Source organism: Epinephelus lanceolatus, chromosome 5 (genome assembly GCF_041903045.1).
Source record: "Epinephelus lanceolatus isolate andai-2023 chromosome 5, ASM4190304v1, whole genome shotgun sequence".
Classification (NCBI taxonomy): Eukaryota; Metazoa; Chordata; class Actinopteri; order Perciformes; family Serranidae; genus Epinephelus; species Epinephelus lanceolatus.
The window spans coordinates 7,821,121-7,835,790 of NC_135738.1; the positions used below are offsets into that span (position 1 = coordinate 7,821,121).

The following is a 14,670-nucleotide window of genomic DNA, read 5'->3' on the forward strand; positions in this document are numbered from 1 at the left end:
GACATAGTCCCTTCCTGGGAGCTGTTTCCCCCAAAATACCATTATAAACATCAATATATAATTTGAAGTAATATAACAATATGCACTGAAAGCACTTGTACTAATTAAAGATGCAAAATAGTGTGTTTTTAAGTTGCAGAGTCTGTTCTCTGTCATTATTTCACTTGTTTAAAAAAGGTTTTCCTCATCATAAAACAGCTTGCCAATGTTTTCAGGGATGCCATCTGCTCCTCTCTTTATTTAGAGACTGATTATTGTTCTTTTGATTGTGTCTAGCCTGAAGGTTTACTCTTTTTTTCACCTACTTATTTAGTTTGTTGTGCCATATAAGACTGATTGTTTGGGACCCCCTTAAAAAAACTAAAAATATCACAAAAAAGACAAACAGTAACTGGATGTAACTTCGGTTCTAAGAGTGGGGCAGCACCATAGATTTATAATAACGTAGCAGTCCCTCATTATTTGGTACTTGCTTTTAGCTGGATGTCACGAGTCCCCTGATTTGATTGGAGGGTAATTCAGGTCACCTGCTGTGCAGGGTGTTGGCACTGATTCCTAATTAGCAATTGAGAGCAGCTTGGTGCAGTTCCCCCTCTGAGTCAATCAGGGTGTGATGACGTCCTTTCTTTGGGCTTGAGAGAGCTGAGGAACTGCACACCCAGGACATTCTGATCCTTCCTCAAATTAATACAGACGTCATGTTAGCAAATATTGTCTGTCAGAAACTTTTGAGAAATCAATGCTGTATTTCGCTGTGCTGTTTGAGGGGGTTTTGTGCATTTAAAACTTAAGTGGTGGGACTACAAAAGAACCCTTAACACAAGTTCACCTGTATCTGAGCTGTTCAGTGTTTTCATGTGAGTGGTTTGCTTGCCAAATGATCACTGAACGCCTGCAGGTTATATATAATCATTTTGTTTATTGGTTTATTTCGCTGAGACCCAATATAACCCTCACCTCCATATATAAACACCTTTGTTTATTATTGCAAACACTTTCTTCTTAATGATGAGGTATTTCTTCATTACCAAAGAGACATTTCTTTAATTATGTTATGGAGGCATTTCCGTTGTGAAGGCTCTGGTGAGATTTGTTTCCACAAGTGAAAATTCTTTTTATTATGTGCTTGGGAAGTCGTTCTCACACCTCAGCACAACCACAATAGTACCAAGGTACCAGATGACAACATGGAGCCTATTCATGCCAGTGGAGCTGCTTGCCTGGTGCATATGCCCAAAAAAGTTTCTAGCTTCCAGGTATACATCATGGGGGAGCAGTGTCTGAGGTACAAACATTATTAAACTAAACTTACAGTAACTGACTTCTGTCACTTCATGTCATAAAATCTAAAGTGTTGAGTAGCAGCTCAGTGATGATGATGTTTGTGACGTCAGCGCTTCGCAGAGGAGCAAGACACCGCTTTGGCAAACTGCTCACAGTGGACCCGCCCATCAGGTCCAACTCCCGCCTCCTTCAGCAGCTCGTCCACTGACAACAGAAACACAACTGTCAGTCAAAGTCTGTTTAATGGAACTGTAGCATTTCAAGAGGAGCCACTTCAGTGACATGCACTGAATAGTTTCAATTCTCATCAGTTTGTCATTCAAAGCAGTTAAATATAGATTTATTGAATATAATTTTATATTATTAACTCAGAGCATTTTTAAACTCCACTCAGCCAACTCTCAAACACTGCATTCTTCCCACCTCCTGCATCATCACCCCTTATGATGCAAGTGCAGCATTAATTATGTGACTAATTTATGCTATTGCTATTGATCACTTTGTGTTAAATGAAATAAACACAGATTAACAGACAATTCAGTGATAACACTCAGTGGGCTTTCTTGTTAAATGAAAAACATCTTTTACAGAACAAAGCAAACTGCAGCACTCTGCCACATCATTTAAAGGCCTCCTATTTTAGTTGGCTCTGGCTGTTGCTTCCAACGGTTTAGGTTAAAATTAAAATCAGGTGTCTCTGCTGCAATGGATAAAAAAGAATTTATCTCACTGATCATGATGCAATAATTTCAAGTGAACTGTTCAGTTAAACTTAAATTCACAGGTTTCCTTGGTTTGGGATGCATACACACATAATCATCACAGAGTAACTCAAAGTCAATCAAACTCCTGGGATATCAACCTCTCCAGTCAGGACGCAACACTGATTGTGAATCAACCTGCTGCTGTGCAAATTGGACAGACCAGGATGAAATCCTCAGACCCACTGTCAGACCGTATGCTGGTGCAGTGGGCCCTGGGTTCCTTTTAATGCATGACCATGCCTGGCCTCATGTGGCTGGAGTGTGTCATCAGTTCCTGGATGACAAAGGCATTGATGCTATTGATTGCGCCCAGACGTTGTAGGGAATGAATACAGGCACGTGGAGGCCATACACACTACTGAGCCACATTATGAGTTGTCCTGAGGAAATTCACAGAAGTTGGATCAGCCTGTGATCAGATTTTTCCACTTTGATTTTGGGTATGATTCTGAATCCAGTCCTAAATGACAATACAGATAAAGACAGTTACAATAAAGATTTTCATCTGAAATATTTCATTCATCGAGGTCTGGGATGTGTGATTTAAGTGTTCCCTTTATTTTTTTGAGCAGTGTATTTTAAGCTCAATGTCTTATACACATGCTTCATTTTCTGCACCCTCAAAGTCATTGTTTTTAATGTAGACGTGCAGCAGACACGCTCAAATGCCAGAGCAATGCCATTGTGGCATGCATGCATTCCCAGGCGCCCATTTTTCAGGGCACAATGGCTGCATCCTGAGATGATCACAGTTAATTTTTTGGAATGCTTCAATGCACACCGCATTTCAACCATCACAGCCGACAGGCATCTTTCCCTTCATCCATAAATATCAGTCTGTGATAAATATGGAGGAGAATTTGTTCATGTTAGTGCAGAGCTAATCTCTCAAGACAGATTCTGCAATTTACATTGTAGAATTGCTTTGAGTTTGAACAATGCTGCGCTTTAGCCAATCACAATGGAGGAGGCGTGGCCGAGATGTGCAGGTGCCCCCAGGAAATGTGTACCTACAGAAACAGCAAGCTCCGGGTCCATAGCGACCGCTCCACGCCATCTCGTCAATGTGAAAAAAAAAAAAATTTCCAGCAGATGTCTTAGTTACAACATGATTGAGCTAACTGGAGTAATTTCATGTCGTATCCGACAACAGGAGGCTTTTAACAGATGACATCCTGATGTTAGCTTTGCTGCTGCTGTTAGCTGTCCCTGTCAGCTGCAGCCACTGATGCTTTCTAGACATCGTGATTTCCCAAAACTGAATAAATACCACACATAGCAACACAAAACTGCTTTGCTAGCTCAATCATGTTGTAACTAAGATATCCGCTGGAAAAAATATTTTATTCACGGACCGTTTATTGAGTTATTACCTTATTTTTATACAGTCTATGGTTATTACAGACACCGCTAACGGCTAACGCTCACAGCTAACGGTTAGCCCAGCTAATTTACGATAACCATGTTATTAATTACAAAATGTGCACACAGAAATAGTAATGTTTGTTCAATCATTGTGTTTATAGAGTTAACAAACATCAGATTATCTACACGGTGATATAGTGTCATGAAAAATGTGATATATAGCTAAACTTTGCTGGTTTTCTACCCGAAGTATTTGAAAACAACACAGTGATTCCCTGGGGGCACCACCGAAAGTGAAGGGCGTGAGCAATCGCAATTTTTTTTTTGATGGATTTTCAGATTGGTGCAGAGCTGCCAGAGCGTTTCATCTGTCCTATGGACAATAGTGCTACACACAAACAGCTCCTGGAAGAAGATCAGCTCTGCACTCAGGATTGCAGGTAAATAGGCTATGATACAGTGAAGGTTATGGTTGCTTAGCAACCTCAGATGCAACCTGCTGCTGCGCTCTTGAAAGCTGGCCCAGAAAAAGGCTCAAGAGCAGCACCAAACGCCCGACCTTCTGTTTTCCAGGTATTTACAGTCCATCTGTTTTTTCAGTGTGATGCATTCCATATCTTGAGACAACCCAGTTGCTGGAAAAGATCATGTTTTGGCTTAAAGTACCCAGTTTTTGAGGCACCATCTCTGTTGGAGTAACATCAACAGGTGCCTAAAAAAACATACCCACATTTGGTTGCTTAAAAAGCTGCTAAAAACACAGTGTTGACTCAGTTTTGTTGTTTGTCGGTCTTGAACAGTGGTCTGCAGCTTGATAGGCGTCTCGCCCATGAAACCTACAAATGTAACTTATTGATGGTTTACAGAAATGTGCAATGCCAACATTTTTTTTCTTACGACTGGGCTGCTGGATCTCATTTTAAACTTAAAACTCAAAATTAATTAAACCATCAATTCAAACTGTCTCTGCCTTCTCAGCTAAAAAAAAGTTTAGTTACTTATACCTTTAGTTACTTGCAAATATTGAAAGCTGAACTTCATTTCATTCAACAAGAGATCTGAACCCATTCAGATTCAATAAGATGATTTGATAGTGGATTCAAACTGACCCCGACCTCCCTCAAATATTTACATCAGAATATCTTAAGTTGCTGTACTGAAAGATAGAAAGCAAACTCATATTTCAGTTGTGGATTATTACTTCAACTGAAGTTTTTCCAATAGTATTTATCTGACTCAGTGGGTAAATTCGCATAATTTCAAAGGCTGCCCTTCAATGACTTCAGTATGAGACACAGCGTTCAGTCTGCCGCTGTGACGCCTGAATGAACTCAGTCTATGGGTGAATGTGAGTCGATTATTAGCATAAGTGAAGTCAAAGACAACATGCTACTGAAGCCCTGAGGTGACTGTAAGCAGTCAGCCATTTAGAAAGGTTTGTGATTCACTGTGAAAAATAATGAAAGTGCTCCTGAAGGCTCAAAGAGAGAAAAGACACAGAGGACTAGAAATAAAAGTTTCATCAGCCGAACTAATGAAAGAAACAGTTTTAAGCAGCTCCAGAGGACTCTTGGTGCAAAAGATTACGCTCATTATTATTAGTGATCTGTGAGCTGATGTAATGCCAGTGTCGCCACATTTCCACATTTCATGGTTTTCTCCTTGTCTTGAACCTAAGTTAGACTGTTGCACAAAATACCTTAGCAACCAAAGCAAAGTTAAAAAGAAAAAAACATTGAGGTACCTCTGACTTTATCTTAACTGCAACATGACCGGGTTTATGGTGATAAATGAAAAAACTAACGTGCCCAGAGAAAAGTGTTCTGTAACCAGGAAAGCACAATAGATACACTTTACACGTAAGACGTGACAGAATCAATTTTTGTTGCATTTTCTTCCTGTAGTCATTTTCTGTTTTCTGGTATTTAGGGATTTGATTGAAAAGTTCATCTGCCAGAGAGAGGTGGTAACACTGAAGCAATACTTAGCAGAAGACAAGTGTTCTGGATATTTAATCTGCAAACTCACAAAGGTTTAAATGATGAAATACCAAGGCATGTCATGCTGTAATGGATTTGGGATCTCAAAAAGACCAGTTTATGATACATGGCATAAGAATATACAGTGTTGAACATTTTGAATGATTTATGAAAACTGCAAGGCTGATGTGTTCATTCATAAGATGCACATTTTTGTAAACAATTTTGTAAATAGCCTTTATTATGTAAGGAGCCCAGGGTTTTTAGGTATTCCCTTTGTTTTTCTTGTTCCCTTGTTTTTTCGTTTGTGGGATATGTGACATATGGTGCACAGGCTGTTGTCAGTTATTGAGAAACACACCCACAGCTGATTAATTCCCTCACACCTGTCCACAACTGCGAAATGGTGGGACAGTTTCTATTTAAGCTCAGTGTTGGAAATAATGGTGTTGAGCACTCTTGACGAAGGTCCAGGAGGACTGAAACGTTAGTGTAAAGAGCAGTGTGTGGGGTTTTTTGTTCAAAGACTGAACTGATATTTTCCAACGCACCTGCACCTGAGACAGTTGGCTGTGCGAATACCTTTCTTCAAACATATTGCCTGGTATTTGGGGATCAAATTTACTTTGTAGTTTGTGCATTATATAATTTTTTTCCTCCAAAAGTATAATTTTTTCCTCCTCTGACCAGTTTGGTTTTCTTGTCCTCTTTTCTTCTTTCTTTTTCACTATCAAACTCTAAGGCAACTTTGTGAGACAATAACAGGCATCCCAAACCAAGGAAACTTTTTAAGGGATTCTGTGCAAGTCCCTCAGCAAAGGAGAAATCAAGCCTTAAGTGTCATACTTCAGGAAAAAACTTTGTTGTTGTGTTTTTTGTGTGCAACCGGTCCCAGCACCCTATGTAGACATAAACCGCTCATTCCAAGGTTATAAAAACACCATAAGTCTTATTTTCAGGTGATGATACATTAAAGAAAAGAAAATATAACATATACCATATTCAGTTTCTGTCAGTATATACCCCTAAATCCTACACACTGACTTAAATCCTTTAAGTAAAATCCCCTAACCTCGTAAATTTTGTAGATGTCCAAGGAGCTTCACATAACACGATTAAAATAAAGGAACAGAAAAAAAGTACAATAAAAGAACAATAGCATGTGTGTAGTAACAACAGCAACATAACAGGAGAGTAAAAACTGACAGAAACTCAAAATTAATACCACATGACATATTCTGCTGGATGTAAAAGATAAAACATGTGTGTTTAGGTGTTCATCAATTCACCGCTCTCACCCTCTTGATCAGTCAGCTTCTCTCCCAGCCCGGTGAGTTTGGCTCTCAGCTCGGAGGCGAGGATGAAGCCTTTCTGCTCCTTGTCAGCCATCCTCATGGCCTCCAGGATCTCCTCCTCGGGCGCCTCCTGCTGGAGCTGCCGGTGCATGATGCTCAGGAAGATGGAGAAATCCAGCTCTCCGCCCCAATCTGCAGGAAGATATTTACTTTTACTGGACAGGTCCAATTTCTGTAATGTTGCCCGTGGAAAGATAAGATGACTTTATTGATCTCTGCAGGAGAAACGAGGACAGGGAAGAAGGAGAAGTAAGAAGAGTGTGTGTGGGAGGAAAAGATAATAACCCAGTGAAAATGAATTAAGATGTTCAAACACTGCAGTAATATAACAATGTAAGGAGCGGTGCTGCTCGATAAGCTGCTGACAGTTTAAACATGTTAAATAAACTGCATGAGTGGAAACTGAGCTTGTTAATTACAGCAACTACAGACAGAATTTCCCCTCAGACTTACTTAAATATGGATGAAACAAAGATAACACAAGAGAAAGTCGGATATAAGCAGCCTTTATGTTTACAGGCAGAAATATTAAAGCCATAATAAAAAATAAGCATTGCTGCTGTCATGGGAACGCTGTAATGTTTCAGCACAACCTTCAGGCGTTCTTCACTTTTTCTTCTTACTGTTGTCTGTTAGAAAAACAAAGATGGTAAAACAGACAGCAAAGAGGCAAATTTGTTCCAGTAAGTTAAGATCAAGTTTTTTTAAGCAGTGTTAATTTTGACAAGAATTTAGTTTTAGTCTTAGATTCTTGATGGAATTTGTAATTGGTTAAAAGTCATTCTTAGTCAGTTTTTAAAATCAAGAATTAAACAGTTTAAGTTTTTGTCTAATTTCTAATTAGACTAATTTCAATTTCAAATCCTACTTAGAGGACAACTATGAGCTGACAAAAATGACATGCGGAAGTCCCCAAGGCTCCATTCTGGAACCTCTTCTGTTTAACATCAACATGCTTCCATTGGCTCAGATTATGGAAAATAACAAAATATTTTACCATAATTATGCAGACGATACACAAATTTACATAACCATATTACCAGGGGACTACAGTCCAATACATGCTCCGACTGAGTGCACTGAACAAATCAATGATTGGCTGTGCCACAAAAAACAACTCTCAGCTTCAGTCAGCAATGTTAAAAACCACAGTCCAAGCCAAAAATCTTGATATAGTTATGGACTTAGACATGAATTTTAATAGCCGAGAAAGAAAGACTGAGGATGTTCTGAGGTCTTGACACTGACTTCTCGTCTCTCAGAGAATCAAGTTTGAAATATTACTGTTGGTTTATAAAGCACTGAATGGTTTAGGGCCAAAATACATTTCTGAACTTCTGCTACAGTATAAACCATCCAAACCTCTCAGATCGTCTGGTTCAGGTCTGGTTTGTGACCCCAGAGTCAACACTAAACACGGAGGAGCTGTGTTTACTTTTTATTCACCACATATCTGGAGAAAACTCCCAGAAAACTGCAGGTCTGCTTCAACTAAATTATTTAAATCAAGGCTGAAGACTTTTCAGTTTGTCACTGCCTTTAATTAGTTTGAATATTTGTTCATTTCTTACACTGCACTATAACTTTTATTGTTGTTTTTAATTTTACTTTGTATTCTCTGGCTCTTTAATGGTGATATTATGTTTTTCTTTTGCACTTTATCTTGATGTTATTCATATTTTATGTAAAGGCCTCTTAATTGCTGTTTTGCCAAAATGTGCTGTATAAATAAACTCGCCTTGCCTCGCCTATCCAGAAATGCACGACAGCAATAATGATGCTCACAGCAGAGTGCAAGTTAATATCCTCACAGTATAATTTCATAACTTAGTTAGACGGGGTGCCAAATGCAAGACACTGGCAGAGAGTGGCGACAGCCAGCGAGGCACTTCTAGTGGAGAGACTCAAGTGAGCAGATGTGTCTTAAAATTTTGTCTCATATTGGAAATTTTCCAACACGCTCTCATCACAAGTCATCACATAATGCTGCCTTGTCAGTGGCCTTTCATGTCTTGGTATGGTATTTGGGAAGTGAACAACAGGCTCCCGGGTAAAAGTCCAGTGTTTGTTGGACCCGCCCACCCTAAAGGGACTTTCAGCTCGTTATATTATGTAGTTATCAACAGCATTTCAACCTGTTCCAGCGGTGTGCCAGGTGCAGTCTGGCTCACCAAAAGTGTATCATAACAATGCAAAGGGTTACTTCCTGTAACGTTGCATACTGCCACCACCTAACCATGTTTCACACTGCTATGAAAGGTGGCTTTTGGTGTCAGATGTCTGATGCCAAAATCACTGACAAAGTGGTGGTATTCAAAGACTTTGGAATGGGAACAGGTTGAAATTTTCACAAGGAATAAAAGAATAAAACGCATCGGACTCAGCGCGCAAGGTTTCTGTGTGTGACGATTTTTATCCGATGACAGATATAAACAACGCGTACGAAAAATACAGACTTGGTGTTCAAAGGCCTGAACTCATTGTTGGTTTAGGTTTGCAAATGATATTTGTTGATAAGATGAGAAATATATAAACTCATCAGCCTCATCCTTTAACAGTTAAAGACACATTTAGAGAACTGGCAGAAGTTGTGTAGTGTGTTTTTGCTTTTTGTGATATTTAAAATTTGAGTTGCTTCTGTCATGATCCTACAGAAGACAGTGTGCGCCGAGACATTACGATGATGACGATAATGATGATGACGATAATGATGATGATGATTATGATGATGTAAAAAGCTGAAATAAGGTCAGATTGAAGCTGTATTCAGCCAACCAGCAGCAGTCACTGTTGCAGCTCTGTGCTCACACTGTGTGTTATGTTTGATTATCATTTGCTTTATGTGTAATTCAGTCTTGTTATGCACCCCCGCAGTGACCCACAAGAGTCATTAGTTTCGGTTCATGTATCATGTGAGGTGATGACATGCACTGTGATGCAGAACCGTGGACATGCAGCGCTTTCACAGAATCACTCTGTGCTCAGTTATGTTCATATTGGTGCTAAAAATATTCGTTGAAAAATCAAACACCTACAGTTTGAGCTGTTGATCAGGCAGAGAATGTTCTGTTTCCAGGATTTTTTTTTCAGTTGAATGTTTTTGGGTTTAAATTATGAAACAGATGAACAAGCATCTTGTTGATATCATCTGTCAGTGGAAAATTGCAAATTTTTTCTTCAACATTCACAAACTAAATGATTCATCAAGTTGCAGCCCAAGTTTATGTCTCAGAAGTACACACAGAAGTAATAAACTGGTATGAGTGAAACAACCAAAGACCACGACACACTGAGATAACAGATCTGGCAGGTTTATTGCATTTCACACTGTGTGAAATGGGTCCGATAAATCTTATCTCTGTCAGACCATAAAAATTTTTTTAAGACAAGTCAGTGCAGTTGTCCAAGAAATGTCTGAGTCATAGTGCTGGACTTAAAAATATAAATACAAGCAGAGACACATCATAAACTCAAAACAACCAAAACAGGAAACAGACTTTGGTCATCAAGCTGTTGTTTTTGTTTTGTTGTTTTTTTTAAATCCTTAATGGTCAGATTGGTTGGTTTGTAGAGGTCATTGTCTTCGATCTTCAAAATTCGAAATCAGCTATAAATTGATATGTCTCGCAGTGAGATGTAGGACAGATTTTTGATTGACAACCATTAGATTTCTTTCACAATGTCGACTTTTGTCTCAGACAACCCAAATTCACACTGTGTAAATGAGACAGCAGTTGTAGTTGATAGTCATAAAGTTGCAAAGTGAAGTAAAAGGTCCCATTAATTTCCCTTAAACAATGTTAGGTGGCTGACAGTTGGAGAACTGGTATAGCTTGGATCTGCATGAAAGTCTCCTGCAGACAACCTGCAGACATGAAGACTGAAGGAAAGAAGTCAACTCTGGATTCCAGGGTGCATTTCAGCAAGAAACATCCAGCTGACACTATAATAACTTCACCTGACTTCCTCCTTTTCTCTTGTCATAATTAGCACGGCCACCAGAGGGTGCTGTGACTTGAACATAGACAGATAATTTTGGGGCATTTGTTCAAACAACTTAGTCTCCTATAAACTTTTTCAGTATGTTATCTTCTTTGCAACTGCATAGAATTCAATTAAGGATCAATTTATAAGACACAAAGCAGATGTGTTGCTATTTTTACCAAAAAACATATTTCACTGTGTGGGCTGAGAGAAAAAAATTGACAGTCAGACAGGTGAGATGGTCACAGGTGTGAGGTGGTCATGGGTGTACCTATGGTGTGGCTCATCAGGTGTCGATGGACTTCGGAGGGAGTGGGGTTTGACCCGAGACATCGCATCACTGTGATCAGCTCCCGGGCTTCAATCTTCCCTTTCCGCTGGCGGTCATACAGAGAGAAACACTCCTTAAACTCTGCAACACACACAGTCATTTTCCATCACTTCAGAGGACATTACATTAACTTACCTTCATCCCTGGAGAGTTACCCCAAAAGTTAAGCAAGTCCCCACAACGTGACTATGAAAACAGGTTTATGTCCCCACAACATTAGTAAAACACACACAGAGTCATGTTTTCTTCACATCAGGGGCCATTACTTTGACTTACCTTAATTTTTTGGAGACTTACCTAATCCTTTACCTGAACCTTACCCCACCCTTAGCCTAAGATTATTTACCTTATGGGGACTTGCGTTTTGTCCCCAAAAGGAAAGTGAGTCCTCACAATGTTACTATATAAACAGATTTATGTCCCCACAAAACCAAGGTTTGTAAAGCAAAGCAGCAAATGTTTATATATTTTTTCCAATGCATTATCATGAGATGCTGGATGAACAAGTCCTGAAACTTCAGAGAAGATTAGAAACACACAGAGTGAAGCTCCTTTCTTCATTTTTTTTTAATTTAAAAATGGCCAAATAAACTAAGTATCAAGGAAGTTCTCATCCTGTTTGTAGACAATTCGTTTTTGAAAAATTTGAATTAAAAGTAAAATTAATATCATGAAGACATAAGGAGATCCTGCACCAGGAATGAGAGAAAGAAGATTAAAACAAACAAACAAACAAACAAAAAGATTTTAGCCTTTTTTTTTAGCTAGCTCTGGTTTTATGCACATTTCTGGTTTGGTTTAGTCTAAGTGTTTTCTGAAAACCCCACTGCACATATGCTCAAAGGCAGACAGATACGTTTAGAGAACAGCTGGTGAACTTAAAGGAGCATTTAGCAGCTAAAAAGACAAATATTTCCTTAAGGAGTTGGAGACCAAAAACAGAGCTAAAAGAGTGATTACTGGACTGACATGCATCAGGTGGAACATGCTAACATGCTAAACTAAGATGGTGGTCAATATTATATGTGCTGAACATCAGCATGTTAGCATTTAGCTCATTATAGGCCTTTTATAACCCCTGTAAAGGATTTTAAAGGTCCAGTGTGTGATTTAGGAGGATATATTGGTAGAAATGGTATATAATATTCATAACTATATTTTCATTAGTTTATTATAACCGGACACTACGAGTCATTGTGTTTTCCTTATCTTTGAATGAGCTGATTAAATCACATATAGAGTGGGTCCTCTTCAAGCAGCAACCTCTGCAGCTGAAAAATGAAGCCAACGTGACGGTCCTCTAATGGCCACTAGAGGCTGGCTCCAGAAGCCAGTCAATCCTCATAGACCCTCATGTTAAAATGCCCAACTTTACAGCAGAAATACATGTTTAGAGCCTGGTATAAAAAGGGTTTTGATCTCCAGAGCCATTTCCCTGTTCATGACAACTGCACAGGGAGTGAATTTAAGGCCATGACCACTTTCAGTGTCTATCGATAGTGTCGTTGGCTTCTCGGTCAGATCCACCCCTCGCTTCTCCACAGCTCCAGCTTGTGTTCACATCTGGCTCCAAAAAGACAAGATGGCGACAGCTGAAATGCCAAACTCAAGTCTTCAAAACGGGAGTCCACAAACCAGTGGGTGACATCATGGTAGCTACAGTCTATGCATGGGTGCAGATCCTGGGGGGGACGGGGGGGACATGTCCCCCCCAAATTCTGAAAAACACAAATTGTCCCCCCCAATTCTAAATAGCTTAAATGACTGAAATTGAACAAATGTATACAGTAGTCCTATATACTGGGAGAGAGGGAAGATAATGAGTAGAAATGGGAATCCGTGAGAGGCGAGAGATGAAAACGTGAGTGGACATAACATGCCTGAGACCCTGAAACTAGAAGTAGCATTAACTAACAGCGAAGCAGTGAAAAGGAGGGTGATGGCTGGTTCCATGTACTACTGGCTGTTTAAGAGAAATAAACAGTAAAGGTAAGCATATGATTCTCTTTGTAGTGCTTTTTGAATGACTTGGTGATGGTGATGAGCTTCTATGAAATCGTGAAATATGCTGGCAATCTCAAGCGCTCTGTGGGCATGATTTGCATGCGTGCAATTAAAAAAAAATCACAACTGATTGTGTCCCCCCCAAACTTGTCATCAGATCTGCACCCATGAGTCTATGGTCCTTTCCTATAGAGTTGCCATGTTGTTTGTACAGTAGCCCAAAAAGGACAAGCCAAACACTGGCTCTGAAAAGGGCCATTTCCTTTTTCAACGCCACCTTAGTTCTTGGCACATGCCAAGAATTTGCCTTTATGAACAAACTTTCATTGTAAATTAAATATCTTTGACATTTGGACAGTTGGTTAAACAAAACAAGACATTTGAGGATGTCACCTTGAGAAATGTGGAAAATTGTGATATGTATCTTTGCCTATTTTCTGACATTTAGCAGATTAAATGATGAATCTATTGGTCTGAATAAAAATCAGCAACGAAAATAATCATTAGTTGCAGCAGCCCTAAATACCTTCAAACTGATACAGTCACTGATAACATGTTAACCTGTGAACACAAAAACATCTTAGCTGCTGAACTAGATACAATACACAGAAACAAAGCCTCAATAACTGCTCTGCTTCCAAATAGAGAGAATAATATGAATGAATGCCTCTTCATTAGGCTAAAAACTGTTCAGAGAGAAAACCTTTGTATTTAATCACATTAGCAGGTCGAGGAAGTCGGCCAACAGATCGCTGTGTGAATCTGCTCAGCGTGAACAGGGACAAGTGCTGCTTTGTTCTGAAAACTCTGCTGTCTGATTAAATAACATCACTGCTGATCTGTTTGACTGTGACAGAGGAATAATCTCATGAAATTACTGCATTTGCTCCCTGTGCTGCCGAAAGAGCATAGAGCAGTTTATTCACTTCAACGCTTGTGTCATCACTCATTTCAGCTGTAATGTGAAATGTGTGAGAGTCTTACCGTTAATCTGATCCTGGGTCAGGAACTTCGCCTGTGAAGAAACCAGGAAAACATGAGTGAAGGGTGAAAAACCAGTAAGTAGGTTGCAGGTGAAATCTGGGTGACAGCGTGAAGCTACAAAGAGAACTCAGTAATTATCTCACCATTGTGGCTGTGTGTGTGAGAGAGTGTGTGTGAGCCTGTCTGAACTCTGCCGGCTGTTACTTAGCTCAGGAAACTGATCCAGGCAGCTGTAAGATGAGGAACGTAATGGAATTGGATGGAGGATCCTGGCTAGGTATCCATGAGGAGGGAAGGCACTGAGGGGCAGGACAGGGACAGGACACCCCTCCAGCTCAGTGTGTCACGTTCACTTTTCATTTTGTATTCAGACTGTTTTTTATCTTTCATTCATGCATTAAAATTGAACTCAGTTCGGGTGTCGGGGTGTTCTACTGCACATGTTTAAAAATAGAACAACACCAGAGGGAGTTGGATAAATGTCCTCAAGTGATATCACTTGAGTCGGCATCAAGTTTAAAAAGTAAATAATCTGGAGTTGTGGAGGGAGGAAGACAAGAGCTTACCAGAGCTCTGCAGCCAGCTGGTCATTTCTGCTGAAGGCTCGAGTCTCCGGGAAA

At 39.6% G+C, this 14,670-nt stretch overlaps 1 protein-coding gene across 2 annotated transcripts; it reads right to left on the reverse strand.

Annotated features, from left to right (window-relative positions):
* Positions 1-1,089: 1,089 nt before the first annotated feature.
* On the reverse strand, positions 1,090-14,324 carry calml4b (calmodulin-like 4b). Of its 2 annotated transcripts, none has more exons than XM_033634583.2 (5): positions 14,194-14,324; positions 14,051-14,081; positions 11,003-11,143; positions 6,691-6,879; positions 1,090-1,488 (listed from the first exon to the last, which is right to left on the reverse strand). In XM_033634583.2, exons 1-5 carry the CDS (start codon positions 14,194-14,196, stop codon positions 1,391-1,393), a joined length of 462 nt encoding a protein of 153 aa, XP_033490474.2. In that variant the 5' UTR covers positions 14,197-14,324; the 3' UTR covers positions 1,090-1,390. The 2 variants fall into 2 exon arrangements, with proteins under 2 accessions (XP_033490474.2, XP_078023776.1); XM_078167650.1 differs by having other exon boundaries at positions 11,003-11,108; positions 14,194-14,283.
* Between the last annotated feature and the right edge of the window lie 346 nt (positions 14,325-14,670).

What these genes read in the sequence shown, in the direction of transcription:
- calml4b (XM_033634583.2), bottom strand. An exon ending in GACCCAGGATCAGATTAACG is followed by an intron (nt 11,144 to 14,050) that starts GTAAGACTCTCA and finishes TGTGTGTTGCAG; the next exon opens with AGTTTAAGGAGTGTTTCTCT. An exon ending in CCTGATGAGCCACACCATAG is followed by an intron (nt 6,880 to 11,002) that starts GTACACCCATGA and finishes ATCTTCCTGCAG; the next exon opens with ATTGGGGCGGAGAGCTGGAT.